Genomic DNA, 14,659 nt, shown 5'->3' with positions numbered 1-14,659 from the left:
GTGGCTATGAAAATGGCAGAAGAAATGAATGTAAGAGAAACTTTTGAGGAGCTGATAGAACTAGATGGCTGGATAGGAGGAAGCAAGGGAATAGTCAAGACAACTTTCATATCTGAATAACTGGGAAGAATTGTGTCATTAGTAAGAATGGGAAAGTGATAGAGGGCTGGTTTTATAGGTAAAATGATTTCAGTTTTAGACCTATTTAGTTTAATGTCTTGGTGGGATTTATAAGTGGAAATACTTGGTAGAGATATGTTGGAGACTTGGGACTGAAACTTGGGGAGAGAGGTTAGGGTTGGCCACTTAAACTTCAGTCATTTACTGAGCCAGTAGTTTAAAACCACAAGAAGTGTAGTCTCTGAGTAAAAAGAATGAGAGAGGAAAGCAACTGGCAGAGGAATGAGGCTTTAGGAACATCTACATTTATAGGCAAGGAAGAAATGCTGCCAAGATAGTCAGAGAGAATTATCTCTCTATTAATAGTTCCATTAATAGAAGAAGCAGGATAGTCTAATATCACAGAAGGTAGGGATAAAGAATTTCATGAAGGTAAAGCAACAGTGTCAAGATACGGAGAGCAATTACAAAAAGAACCGAAATAAAGACCTTTCAACTTAGTGATTGAAACTTTATGATGGTGAGAGAATACTGATTGTGAAAATTTATAAGTGAGGAGGTGTTGAACAAAGGGGGAGAATGTGTGTAGTTCACTCATTTGACATGTTGCCAATGAAAACATTCTCTCCACTCCATTCCCATTATTTTCCCTTTTACGTAAGCAGTTCCTCAGACTTTTTCAATAACTTCCTGCCTAGTCTTTCCTCTTCTATTCCAATCTTGTCCCTTAGAGAAAAAAGAACCATTAAGGTAGATCATTAGCAGTAGCTCCCCCCTGCCCATATCCTGCTGCCAAGGTAACAAAATGCACAAGAATAAGTTTAGTGGGCTTGTGTGTATGGTTTAGAAGATAGATTCTCAAAAGGCAGTTTTGTGTATTTCCATTCTCAAAGGATGTGGTAATATCTCCCTATATTGCTCCCCTTTATGCACTCTAAATTCTAGACACAGTGGTCTGTTTGTTGTTCCTTGATTTTGACATTTTATTTTCTCCCTCTGTGCCATTGCATAGCCTGTCACCCATACCTGGATAGCACTCCTTCCTTACCTCTAATTTTAAGGATCCTTGGTGCTACTTCAAACTCAGAACTTTTATTGATTCCCGGATTTGTTAGTGTTCAGTCCTTCCTCAAATTATCTTATAATTTATTCATCCCTCCCAATAGAATGTAAGGTCCTTGGGGCAGGAATTTTTTTTAAACTTTTGTCTTTGTATCTCTGGTGCTTAATATTTGTTAATTTGTTTTAATTGTTCAGTTGAGTGGAATGTCAGTCCATTGCTTACAGCTTTTCATTAGTTTTCTCTTTGCCTGTGATTCATGACTTCCACAGTATGATCCACTCTATCTTTGTAGCCTTATTATTACATACCACTTGTATCTATGCATTCTTTGCTTGGCCTATACTAGACATCCCTTGTCTCCTGAATAAATCTTATTTTTTCCTACATCCATTCCTTTATTTGTGTTGTTCTCTAAGTCTGGAATGTCATCCTTTCCTCTTTTTTACCCATTGAAGTTCTTCTCATCCTTTAAAGCCCAAATCAAATGATTGTGGTGTACTTGCGCATCTGTCACTTTGGCAGCAGGGTAAAAATGGTGGTAAGGGTCTGGTGTTACTGGCTTATTTCAGTGATGCCTTTTTCACCAAAGTTTTATTTTTGCCATGTCTTATGCCATAGTCAAGTAAAGCCACCATTTTGTGCGACATTGGGATAGTGTTGGGGGAAATTGGTGGGAAAAGCAGGAGGCTTTTGAAATAATTTGGGTAGCTACTGATGAGGACCAGTACTAGATTGATAGTAGCAGTAGGAGTAAAAGGAAGAGAAATGGATATTATAAGCCTTAACAACTGATTATATGTGGAGCATGAAGGAAGAAAATTAAACATAACACCAATGTTTAGAACATAGATGATCAGGTAAATGGTGCTGTTATTGGCAAATAGAGAAGTCTGTAAGGGTGAACAGACGGATACAAATGTGGTAAATTCTGTATTGGCCATGTTTGTAAGTAGTTTCAGATTGGGTTTTTAAAGCTTAGAAGAAAAGTCAGGCCTAATGGTATAGATTTTATATTTTTCTGTTTGGAAATGATAATTGATCCCATGGGAACAACTTTATAGCTAAGGTAAATTTAGAGAGAAAAAGAAGTTTGATGTCAGAACCTTGGGTAGTAGCATATTAAGTGGTCAGGAGAAGAGTGATTAAAGAGTTAAGAAGAGAACTAAGAGAGGATAGTGTGTATACTCTGGGAAAAGAGATTATACTCAGAAAAAAAGGGAATAATCTGCAGCAATGTTAAACTCAAACAGAAACAGATCCCTGCAGGTTGCATATTAACTTAGAAAACCATACATGAACGTTATTTTTGTTTTGTTATAGTTCAAAAAATTTTGTTAAGCATTGCCCAATTACATTTCAGTCTTGCTTGTGGCCCATGGGGAGTTTGACACCTCTAGTCTACAGTATCGAAAATGGCAGAGATGTTAAATAGATGGAATACTAAGCAAAGGCCTTTGTGTTTGGCAATAAGGCAATTATTAGACATCCCTTAAGAGAGTACATTTAGTAGAGTTGGGGGTGGGGGGAGAATGTAAGCCAGGTGATAGAATATTGTGGCATGAATAGAAGTATCAAGTATAGATTACTTTCTCAAGTCAGTTCAACAGATATTTATTACTTATTTGCTATGTTCCAGGCATTGTCAGGTACAAGGATACAAAGACCAGCAATGAAATGGTCCTTGACCTGAAGGAGCTTACATTTACCTTGAAGAGGGAGAAGCATAACATATACATTGATAAGTAAATACAATATGTATTACAGAATAATTAGGGAGGAGGTAGCTCTAACAACTGGAAAGATTAGGAAAGGTCTGATGAAGAAGGTAGCACTTGAGCTGAGCTTAGAATGGAGCTCACTATGGCCAATGGTGGAGTTGAAGAGGAATGACATTCCTGGCATGGGGAACCACTTGTGCAAAGGTACAGAAGTGGGAGGTGGCAGGTTATATATGGGTAATAGCAAGCAGGCCAGTTTGACTGGAACCTAATACATGCAAAGGGAGATAATGTGAATACAGTCTAGAAATAGAAAGCTAGCTCTTCATAATTTGGCTCCAAAAGAGTAGTTTCTGTTTTATTTTGGAGATATAAGGGAACCATTGGGGCTGGGAGTCGGGAAGGAGTAATGTGCTCTGATCTGGTTTTTAGGAGTATGAATTTAGGAGCTGGTGGCTGGATTGGGGGTTGGGAAAGAGGCTGGGGGCAGAAAGGCTGGTTAGGTGGCATTTGGTAGCAGTAAAGTTGAAAGATGATGAAGACTTTCCTGATCTTGTTTGTGATAAAGAAGAGGATAAATATGTGTGGAGGTAAACTTAATTAAACTTGGTGATGGGAGAAGAAAGAATCAAGGGTGGTTGCAAGGCTGTGGACCCAGAGGACTAGAAGAATGGTGATGCCCTTGACAGAAATAAATTAGTACGAGGGGCAGATTTTGGAAAAAGGATAAAGCACTCTGTTTTGGATATCTTGAGATGGAAATGTCCAGCAGTTAGTTGGAGATGAAGGACTGGAACACAAGAGAGGGTTTAGGTCTGGATAAATAGATTTGGGAGTCACCTGCATAGAAATAATTGAACTCATGAGTGCTTATGATGTAAGAAAGGGTGTACTTGAGGTAAAGTGGACATGGATATTGAAACCCCTTAAGTATAATGGCAAGGGTTGAGATGTTTTTAAAAAAGGAGAAAATAGGGCCCAGAACAGAGCCCTGGAGTATACCTCCATAAAGGAGTTGGAAGATGGGTGATAATCCAGCCCAGACACTGAGGAGGAGCAACCAGCTATATAGGAAGAGAAGTAGGAGAAAGCAGTGTCAGGAAAATCCAGTATTCAGGAGGAGGGTGTGTGCTCTACATTGTCAGAAGCTACAGAAAAGTCAAGAAAGATGAGAGTTGAGAAATGGCCATTGGATTTAGCAATTGAGATATCTTTTTAACCTTGGACAGAACAGTTTTAATTGAGTAGAATAGTCAAAAGTCAAATTGCAAAGGGTTGAGAAGTGAATGAGCAGTGAAGAATTGGAGCCAATAAATAGAAGGAGCTTTTTTATAGGAGTTTAGTTGTGAAAAGGAGGAGAGCTGTAGGTGATAGCTTAAGTAGATGGCATGATCAAATGAATATTTTTAGGGGGAGTGTGGGCATCTTTGTAGTAAGTAGAGAAGAAGCCAGTAGGGAAATAGAGACTGAAAATTAGGGAGAAGGGGTGATTAAGGAGACAAGCTTTCACAGGACACAGACATAGACAAGAAGAGATAGAATCAAGTGCAAAGGTAGAGTGATTGACTTTCTCTTTGTAAGACTTGGGCAAAGAATTGAATGAATGAAAAGGCATTTATTAAGCATTGACTACATACCAGGTAGTGTGCTAGTGCTAGGAATACAAATACAAACGTGAGACCTGAATTCTGTCCTTAAGGAGCTTACATTCTAATAACTGAAGAAAACACATCGGGGAGTGGTGGCAAAGAAGGGAGGTGTGGCATGGGAATCATAGAGATGATGATTTGATCTATAGAGCAATTAATTGACTCCCCCTTCCTGGAGCAATGGTAGTACTGAATTTATTAATTACTGTTCCCAAAGCAAGAAGTGGAAAAAAGAGGAGAGAGGAATGGGCTCAAGTGGCAGTTGGGCTTATGGCAAGATGGTTCAAGTGAATGTCTGGATGGGATGTGAATGGTTTAGTCTGGGACCAGCTAGATAGAGAGCTTTAGTTGAGTTAGCAAGTTCCAATCAAGACTGCTCAGCCTCAGGGTGAGAGTTTCAAAGGTGAGTACTTTAATTCATCAGAGAATGGGGGCTTGGTTACTGGAAGTCCAAATCTAGAGGATGCTCTTCCAAATGGTGAAAAGTTAAATAGTGATAGAGAAGATGACAGGAGGGCTGGATGAGATGTGAAATATGTTTTATTCTAAAGCCACTTGGAAATTGTGGGTTGGGTAAGTTTACACTCTTTAATGTATCTCGGTCCCATGGCAGGAGAGTGGGGGGTGTTGAGAGTATTTGAAGTATAGAATATTTGGGTAGAAAAGGTTGCTTGTGACAGATGCCCTAATTTTCCAGTAAGGCAGCGGAGAACCTCTTCTATTGAGAATGCTAAGTGGATTGTGAGTCAATCAGGACTATATAATAAAAGCATTGCTATGCAGCTCTGAAGGCTCAGTTGATATTAGATAACATAAGTTTGTAGTGGATTTAGTCAACATGGTTATGTGATTTTCTCCTCCTTGAGTTCAGCAACAACACCCAAATAGGTGAGAAGATATAGAAGTTAGGAAAGGGGGCGAATGGATATAAGACTAGGGGAAAGAGATTCAAGGGTAGAGATTGCTACTGGAGGAGAGCGAGATTGAAGGATTTTAAGGCTGGGTCAGAGATGTAGATTGGGAAAGCAGGAAGAGGTAAAGTGACTAATTTGTATTTAGGAGATAGTTTTAGGAGGGGCGAGGTACAGGGAGAGGCAGAATAATAGGTTGTGGTCAGATATAGGAATGTCAGAGTTTGGGATCATGGAAGAAATCAAAGGCATTGCCACCCCTGTGTATGGCTAAGTTGAAGTGAAGGTATAAGTTATAAGAGTTGAGGCTGGTGAACTGAGAAGCTAGTGTAGTTGAGGTAACATGGACATGGATATTGAAATCCGTCAGCATGAGGGCAAGGGTTGAGATGTTTAAAAAAAAACAAAACAAAAAGTCACAATGACCTGAGTGCGTAGATAACCACCACTAGCATTTTTGCTGCCTTTGATCCTGAGCAGGAGGGAAGCCAGAAGGCAGAATGGGAGCACAGTAGCGGTAGATTTCATGGTAATAGTTTTTGGAGGCGAAGGAAAGAAAACCTAGGAATGGGGTGGTGCTGTGCGAGAATTTTTGACACCCTCAGTGGTGACTCGTAATAGTACCCATTTTCTAGGCCTGGTGGGCTGTTTTGTGGAAGATTGCTTAGGGGGCTGCGTCTTATTAACTTGTTCTAGGGTGTTATTGGGGGAGAGGTACCCAAAGGATGTTTGTCTTTGAAAGGAAGAGTAGAAATGAGGTAGATAGTAGCTTCACGAGGTGGAGGAACCAAGGAAATTTATACACACACAGATACACACACACACACACACACACACATAAATTTATGATTTGTGAACGCTAAGCAAATGTGAAGTAGCTAATAGAGAGGGAGATTTAAAATGTCAAAGCGTATTTGATAATTTTATTGGCATATTGAAATCTCCCCATTTTTGTGTGCTCTTTGCAGTTTTACTGCTTGAGAAGATAGAGCATGACGACATCTGCAATAAAACGTTGAAGATTACAGATTTTGGTCTGGCTAGGGAATGGCATAGAACAACCAAAATGAGTGCGGCTGGTACGTATGCGTGGATGGCACCCGAAGTCATCAAGTCATCCTTGTTCTCTAAAGGAAGTGATATCTGGAGGTAAGTACCCGTATACATTTGGCTTTTGCAAACAGCTCTGTGAAAGTTAGTTGCTGTGCTTTTATGGAAGGAAGATGTTAATGTATCCAGTAGCTTTAAGCACACACAAAAAAGTTCTTTTCTGAGAATGCTTTCTGTTTATGATGTTTCTATGTAAACTTTTAAGCCAATTTAAAAATAGACCAGAATAAATAACTTGAGGTTTTTATTTTCAGAAAATCTCTACTTGTTGGTTCAGTCTTATTGTTTAGTGCATGTGGTGTTTTTCCAAATTGTAGGTTTGCTCATGATGAATGAGACTCTGTCTTGAGTGTCTCATCATCATAAAGTGCAAGTTCCCAAATTGAATTTGGTTTAGTTCAATAAATTCAAATAAATAAAAGCATCTACTATGTACAAAACTCTGTGTTGAGGAAGATGCAAAGTTTAGATGAAACATTATCTGTATCTTATGGAGGTTTATGATCTTTACAAGGAAATATGATCTTTACAAATAACTATAACACCTATATACCTTAAAGAGATAGAATTTTCTGAGAAATCCAAGGAAGAAGGCCATTACTGACTAGGAGAATGAGTTAAGATTTTCTCAAAGGAGTTGTCTTTGAATTAATCTTAAACTCTATTTTTACAAGCATCATTTAGAAATATTTGCGTGGTCAAAAGCAAATGAGCAAGTGTGTGGTATATAGGATTGGGGCAAAAAGTCCATTTAGCCAGAAAACAGAGTATATGGAAAGGAGTACATGAGTAGCATACTCTAAAGCTTATATGGTAGGATGGGGCCATTTATAGGAGAGCCTTAAATGTCAGGCAACAGAAGGAACCATTGGAGACTTTTAAGCAGAGAGGAATTAATGAATGAATTAAGCACTTATTATATGCAAAGCACTGGGGATGCAAATAGAAAAGGAAGGCAATCCATGCTCTCAAGGTTCATATTCTAATGGGGGAGACTACCCATATGGAAGGTTTCAGCGGTAAGTCAGATGGAAAAGTCTTGGCAGTCTTTGGGGTTTGCGGCAGAGCAGGCAGTAATACGTTATGGCTAGTCACAAGGAATATTAATCTGGTAGCTGTATAAAATATAAGGGCAGCATGGTATAATGAATGGAGTCCTTGAGTAGGATTAAAATGTTCCAGAGTTTGTGTTTTGTTTGACTCACTAGCCCTGTGATGATGGGCAAGTCAATTTCTTAGAGCCTCAGTTTCCTTATCTGTAAAATGGATATATACTACTTAAATCACATGGTTAATAAAATGCTTTGCAGACCTTAAAATGCATATAAATGCCAGGTGCTTATCCTTGGAGATGGGAGAGTAGAATGAAAAGACCTAATAATAGGCTATTGCAGTAGTGTGGGATGCTGGTAATGAGAGTTTGTACAAGGATAATAGCCATGAGAATAGAGAAGGGGAAATGGATAGAGGAGAGTCCACATCTTGAGATGATTCCTGAGTCTGAAGACAGTGCTCTATCAGCATGAATTTGTAATGGATTAGATAAGAGGTTTAGAGGAAAAGAGTCAGAGGTTTTGAATTTGAAAGAAAGAGGAAATGGTACCACAGACAAAAATAGTGACCTTGAAAGGGAGTGTAGATTTAGGAATAAGAGCATGAGCTCAGTTTCATACATTTGGAACTTGATATTCTGTTGGGACATCTTGAAAGAGAGTAGCAGTACACTTCACTTTAAGTTAGTTAGAATTTACAAGAGAATGAATATTCACTTCACAAAAGGTTTTTCATGACTCTTTTAAGTGGCAAATGCATAAAATGCATATAGCTTTTAAGAACTGCCTTGGACTTCTGGGAGCCAAGATAGTCAGCTGGAAATCACCTGAACTCTACCAAAGTCACCTCCAACGATAGCGCCTTCAAACAAATTCAGGAAAGACAGGATGAAACAATTTTCCAGCCCATCTTGGACTGGAAACTTGGAACTTGGAAGGTTGGCAGGAAAGGTCTCACTCAGGTAAAGGAGGAGCGCAATGCAAGGCAGTCATTGTCCCAGAATGCCAGCAGCAGGCCCTGCCTCCTCAAGCCAGCAGAAGACCCTCAGCCCCAGCTCAGGTCAGTGAATTAAGGCCCTGTGGCCCCATTGCAGCAGTAGACAAGAGGCCAACCCCCGCCCCTGGAGCAGCACCAGGGTCCACCCTCTTCCTTACTCCCACAGGTCTGGCAGAGCCCCAGGGTGCCTCCCCTCCCCTTAAGTCTCAGTACAGCACCAGGCACCCTGCTTACCCTAGCACAGCATCAGGCATCACCTGCATAACACCAGACTAACCGCTAGGGCCTGCAGCCCCTGGCACAAGAAGCTTGGGACAGTACCACCCTCCACCCTAGGAGCAGAGTACAACTTTAAAAGTAACAAAATGGGCTGGGAAAAATGAGCAAAAACTAACCAAACAAAAAAGAACCTGACCACAAAAAGTTATGGTAACAGGAAAGATCAAAACACAAACTTAGAAAAGGACAATTTTGTTAAAATGCCTAAATTCAAAGCCTCCAGGAAAAATGAGAATTGGTCTCAGGCCCAAAGAGAACTTTTGGAAGAGCTCAAAAAGGACTTTAAAAATAAGAGAGGTGGAAGAAAAATTGGAGAAAGAGAATGATGCAAGAGTGAAAAAAGAGTCAACAGTTTGATAAAGAAAGCACAAAAAATGGAGAAAAGATGTTAAAAAATTATTGAAGAAAATAACTCCTTAAAAGGCAGAGTTAGACAAGTGGAAGCTAATGACTCCATGAGACATCAAAAAAAATCAAAAGAATGAAAAAATAGAAGAAAATGTGAAATATCTCATTGGAAAAACTGCTTAGAAAATAGATCAGGAGAGATAATTTAAAAATTGTTGGACTGCTTGAAAGCCATGATCAAAAAAAGGACCTGGACGTCAAGAAATTATCTTTTGTGGTGGTGGTGAAATACTGGATATCGAAGAGATGCCCATCAATTGGGAAATTTCTAAAAAAAAGCTGTGGTATATGGCTGTAATGGAATACTATTGTACAATAAGAAATGATGAGCAGGCAGATTTCAGAAATACCTGGAAAGATTTGTTTGAATTGATACAAAATGAAATGAGCAGAACCAGGAAAACGATGTACATCATATCAGCAACACTGTGCGATCAACTATGAATGACAGCTCTTCTCAGCAACAAAATGATCCAAGACAATTCTAAAAGACTCCTGATAGAAAATGCTGTCCACATCCAGATAGAGAACTGACGGACTATGAGTGCAGATCGAAGCATACTTTTTTCACTTACTTTATTCTTTTTCATGTTTTTTTTCCTTTTGATCTATTTCTTCTTTTACAACTATGATTAATATGGAAATATGTTTTACATGATAGCACATGTATTAACCTATATCAAATTGCCTACCATTTTAGGAAGAGGAGAGAGGAGGGAGAAAAATTTGGAACTCGTAATCTTGTAAACATGAATGCTAAAAATTGCCTTGACATGTAATTGGGGGAAAAATAAAATACTGTTTTTAAAAAAATGATCTTCAAATACAGGACTCAATAGAAGTATAAAAGGTAATTCAATATGGCTAAAAATATGTACATCCCTACATGGGAAGAGGATACTTGCTACTCTTAAGAACTGTGTAACTGTTTGCAGTTGGGAGTATACATAGATTGAGGGTGTACCAATAAGGTGACTTTGATTGGATGGTATTCTCTGCCCCGCCCCCCCCCATAAGGGGTAAGAAAGAGAACTACACTGGAGCAGAAGGAAGGTAGAGGTAGAATGGGGTATTATGAAAGTCCTGTTACGATGGAGGGAGGGGAAAGTGGGAGGTGGGGCAAGGGGCATTGCTTGAACGTTACTCTCATCAGAACTGGCTGAAAGAGGAAATAACATACATGTTCGGTTAGGTATAGAAATCTATCTTGCCCTGTTGGGGAAGAGGGGATAGGATAGTGGCTGATAGGATGGAACGCAGATTGGGGGAAGCTATGGTCAGAAGGAAAACACTGGTTTAGAGGGAAAGGGTGAAAGGAGAGAGAAGGATAAACAGGAGGAAAAATAGGATGGAGGGAAATATGCAGTAATCATGTCTACGAATGTCAATGGGATGAACTCACTCATGGAAACAAAGCAGATAACAGAGTGGATTAAAAACCAGAATCCAACAATACCTTGTTTACAAGAAACACACTTGAGGCCGAGGGACACACAGAGTAAAGTTAAAGGCCTGGAGCAGAATCTGTTCTGCTTCGGCTGGAAAAAAAAAAACAAAAAACAAAAACAAACCAGGGTAGCAATCATGATTTCAGACAAAGCAAAAGCAGAAACACATCTAATTGAAAGAGATAAGGAGGGAAACTACATCTTGCTAAAAGTTACCATAGACAATGAAATAATATCAATGTTAAACATAGATTTACCAAGTGCTGTAGCATCCAGATTCTTAAAGAAGAAGTTAAGTGAGTTACAAGAGGACAGTAAAATTATACTAGTGGGGGACCTCAACTTTCCCCTCTCAGACCTAGGTAAATGTAACCACAAAATAAACAAGTAGAAAGTTAGGGAGGTGAATGGAATTTTGAAGAAGTTAGATATGATAGACCCCTGGAGAAAATTGAATGGAGATGGAAAAGAATATACCTTTTTCTTAGTGGTACATGTTACATCCACAAAATTTGACTATGTATTAGGGCAGAAAAACCCCACAATAAGATGTAGAAAGGCAGAAATATTAAATGCATCCTTTTCATATCGCGATGCAATATAAATTACATGTAACAATGGGCCATGGAAAGAGAGGCTAAAAATTGATTGGAAACTAAGTAATCCTAAAGAATGAGTGGGTCAAAGAACAAATTATAGAAACAATCAATAATTTCATAAAAGAGAACAACGAGACAGCGTACCAAAACTTGTGAGATGCAGCCAGAGCGGTACTTAGGGCAAAATTTATATCTCTAAACTGTTATAGCAATAAAACAGAAAAAAAGCAGATCAATGAATTGAGCATGCAACTAAAAGAAACTAGAAAAAGAACAAATTAAAAATCTCCAATTAAACACTAAATTGGAAATCCTGAAAACCAAAAATAAGATTAATAAAATTGAAAGTAAGAAAATTGTTGAGTTAATAAATATGACTAGGAGTTGCTTTTAAGGGAAAAAAAAACCAAACCAATAAGAAGAGCATTGGTTAATGTTATTTTAAAAATTAAGAAGAAAACCAAATTACCAGTATCAAAAATAAAGTGGGAAAATTTACCACCAAAGAAGATGAAATCAAAACAATTATTAGGAGCTATTTTGCCCAATTATATGCCAATAAATCTGACAGTCTTAAGCGAAGTCAGTGAATATTTACAAAAATATAAATTGCCTAGATTAATAGGAGAGGAAACATAATACTTAAATAACCCCCTTTTAGAAAAAGAATTTGAACAAGCTATCAATGAACTCCCTAAGAAAAAAATCCCCAGGGCCAGATGGTTCCCAAGTAAATGCTACCAGACCTTTAAAGAACAATTAATTCTGATACAATATAAATTGTTTGGGAAAAATTGGCAAAGAAGGAGTCCTACCAAATTCCTTTTACAGTGCAAATATGCTGCTATTACCTAAACTAAAGAGCTAAAACAGAGAAAATAAACTACAGACCAATTTTCCTAATGAATATTGAAGCAAAAATTTTAAATAAAATACCAGTAAGATTATAGCAATATATTACAAGGATCATATGCTGCGAGTAGGAGGAATTTATACCAGGAGTGCAGTACTTGTTCAATATTAGGAAAACTATCTGCATAATTGACTATCAATAACAAAACTAACAGAAAATCATATGATCATCTTAATAGATTCAGAAAAAGCTTTTGACAAAATACAGCACTAATTCCTATTAAAAATACTACAAAGCATAAGAATAAGTGGAGTTTTCCTTGAAATGATAAGCACTATCTAAAACCATCAGCAAGCATTTTATATAATGGGGATAAGGTAGAAGCATTCCTAGTAAGATTAGTGGTGAAGCAAGGATGTCCATTATCACCACTATTATTCAATATTGTATTAGAAATGCTAGCTTTAGCAATAAGAGAAGAAAAAGAAATTGAAGGAATTAGAATAGACAATGAGGAAACAAAACTTAGCATTCTTCGTAGATGATAGGATGTATCACAGTGAATCAACTAAAACACTACTTGAAACAATGAAGGACTTTAGCAAAGTTGCAGAATATAAAATAAACCCACATAAATCATTAGCATTCTACACATTACAAACAAAGCCCAGTAGCAAGAGATAACTGTAGACAATATAAAATGTTTGGGAGTCTACCTGCAAAGACAAACCCAGGAACTGTATGAACACAGTTACAAAATACTTTTCACGTAAATAAAGTCAGATCTAAACAATTGGAAAAATACATACTGTTCAGGGGTAGGCCAAGCCAGTATAATAATTACATTTCTACCTAAATTAATTTATTCTTTCAGTGCCATACCAATCAAACTACCAAAAAATTATAGAAGTAAAAAAATAGTAAGTCATTTGGAAAAATAAAAGGTCCAGAATGTCAAAGGAATTAATGAAAAAAAAATGTGAAGGAAGGTGGACTAGCCATACCAGATCTAAAACTATATTATTAAGTGGTAGTCATCAAAATTATCTGGTACTGGCTCAGAAATAGAGTTGTGGATTAGGGGAATAGATTAGTTACAGTACAAAGTAGTAAACGACCATAGTAATCTAGTGTTAGATAAACCCACAGACCCCAACTTCTGGGACAGGAACTCAGTATTTGACAAAAACTTCTGGGAAGCAGCATGGCAGAAACTAGATATAGACCAACATTCCCCATATACCAAGATAAAGTCAAAACGGGTACATGATTTAGACATAAAGGGTGATACCATAAGCAAATTAGAAGAGCAAGAAATAGTTTTTCTATCAGATCTATGTAGAAGGGAAGAATTTTTGACCAAACAAGAGATAGCATTAGTAAATGTAAAATGGATAATTTCGATTAAATTAAATTAAAAAGGTTTTGCATAAACAAAACCAATGCTCCCAAGATTAGAAGGAAAGTAGAAAGCTGGAAATGATGCCTCTGATAAAGGCATCATTTCTCAAATATATAAAGAACTGAGTCAAATTTGTAAGAATACAAGTCATTCTCCAATTGATAAAATGGTCAAAGCACATGAACAGGCAGTTTTCAGATGAAGAAATCAAAGCTATCTATAGTTATATGAAAAAATGCTTTAAATCACTTGTCTAGAGAAATGCAAATTAGAACAACTCGACTGTAGAGGGCCAGCTCTGAGAAAGTCCATTCTGGGATAAGATACAGTCCAGGTTTTTACTGAAGCCTGTTCTTGCCTCTCCAAAACCCCTCGGCACACGTGCTAAACACCACCTGTGGGCTGTTAACACAATATTGTTACTGCAAAAAGGGAACAGAGCATGAGGAAATCACGCAATGTAACAAATGTTTCGCACTAGAACTTGTTGATCTGCTTGCCTAAAAAGTATATAAGCCCTTTCCCTCAGCTTAATAAATGGAGTTGTGCTGTATTCTTCCGCCTGGCCCATGTCTTCTTTTCACTCTCTGCAGCATCCTTTTTCCCTCTGGTGGCCTGGCCCCACGGCCGTTGGCGGCAAGGTACCATATAGCACTTATCGGGTGGGTTGATATGACAGAAAAGGAAATTGATAACTGTTGCAGGGGATGTGGCAAAATTGGGACACTAATGCATTGTTGCTGGAGTTGTAGACTAACCATTCTGGGTCACTTCTGGAGATCAGTTTGGAACTATGCCTAAAAGGCAATCACACTGTTCATACCTCTTGATCCAGCAATGCAACTACCTAGGTCTGTATTCCAAAGAAATTTTAGAAAAAAAGGCAAGGTGGAGAGGACCTATTTGTACAAAAGATATTTACAGCAGCCTTTTTGTGGTGGCAAGGATTTGGAAATTGAGGGGATGCCCATCATTTGGGGAATGGCTGAACAAGTTTTTGTTTATGAATGTAACAGAATAGTATTGTGCTATAAGAAATGACAAGCAGGA

At 38.0% G+C, this 14,659-nt stretch overlaps 1 protein-coding gene across 2 annotated transcripts in view; it reads left to right on the top strand.

Annotated features, from left to right (window-relative positions):
- Positions 1–14,659, top strand: part of MAP3K21 (mitogen-activated protein kinase kinase kinase 21) — a 70,201-nt gene that overhangs the window by 13,526 nt on the left and 42,016 nt on the right. For both annotated transcript variants that reach the window (XM_036754735.1, XM_036754734.1), the window contains one exon: positions 6,430–6,610. In XM_036754735.1, coding sequence (XP_036610630.1) covers positions 6,430–6,610 — 181 coding nt within the window. The remainder of the gene's footprint in view (positions 1–6,429; positions 6,611–14,659) is intronic.

The sequence above is a fragment of the Trichosurus vulpecula genome, chromosome 4, assembly GCF_011100635.1.
Source record: "Trichosurus vulpecula isolate mTriVul1 chromosome 4, mTriVul1.pri, whole genome shotgun sequence".
NCBI lineage: Eukaryota > Metazoa > Chordata > Mammalia > Diprotodontia > Phalangeridae > Trichosurus > Trichosurus vulpecula.
The sequence above is the reverse complement of the archived record's forward strand: the minus strand, read 5'-3'. Positions and strand labels throughout refer to the sequence as shown.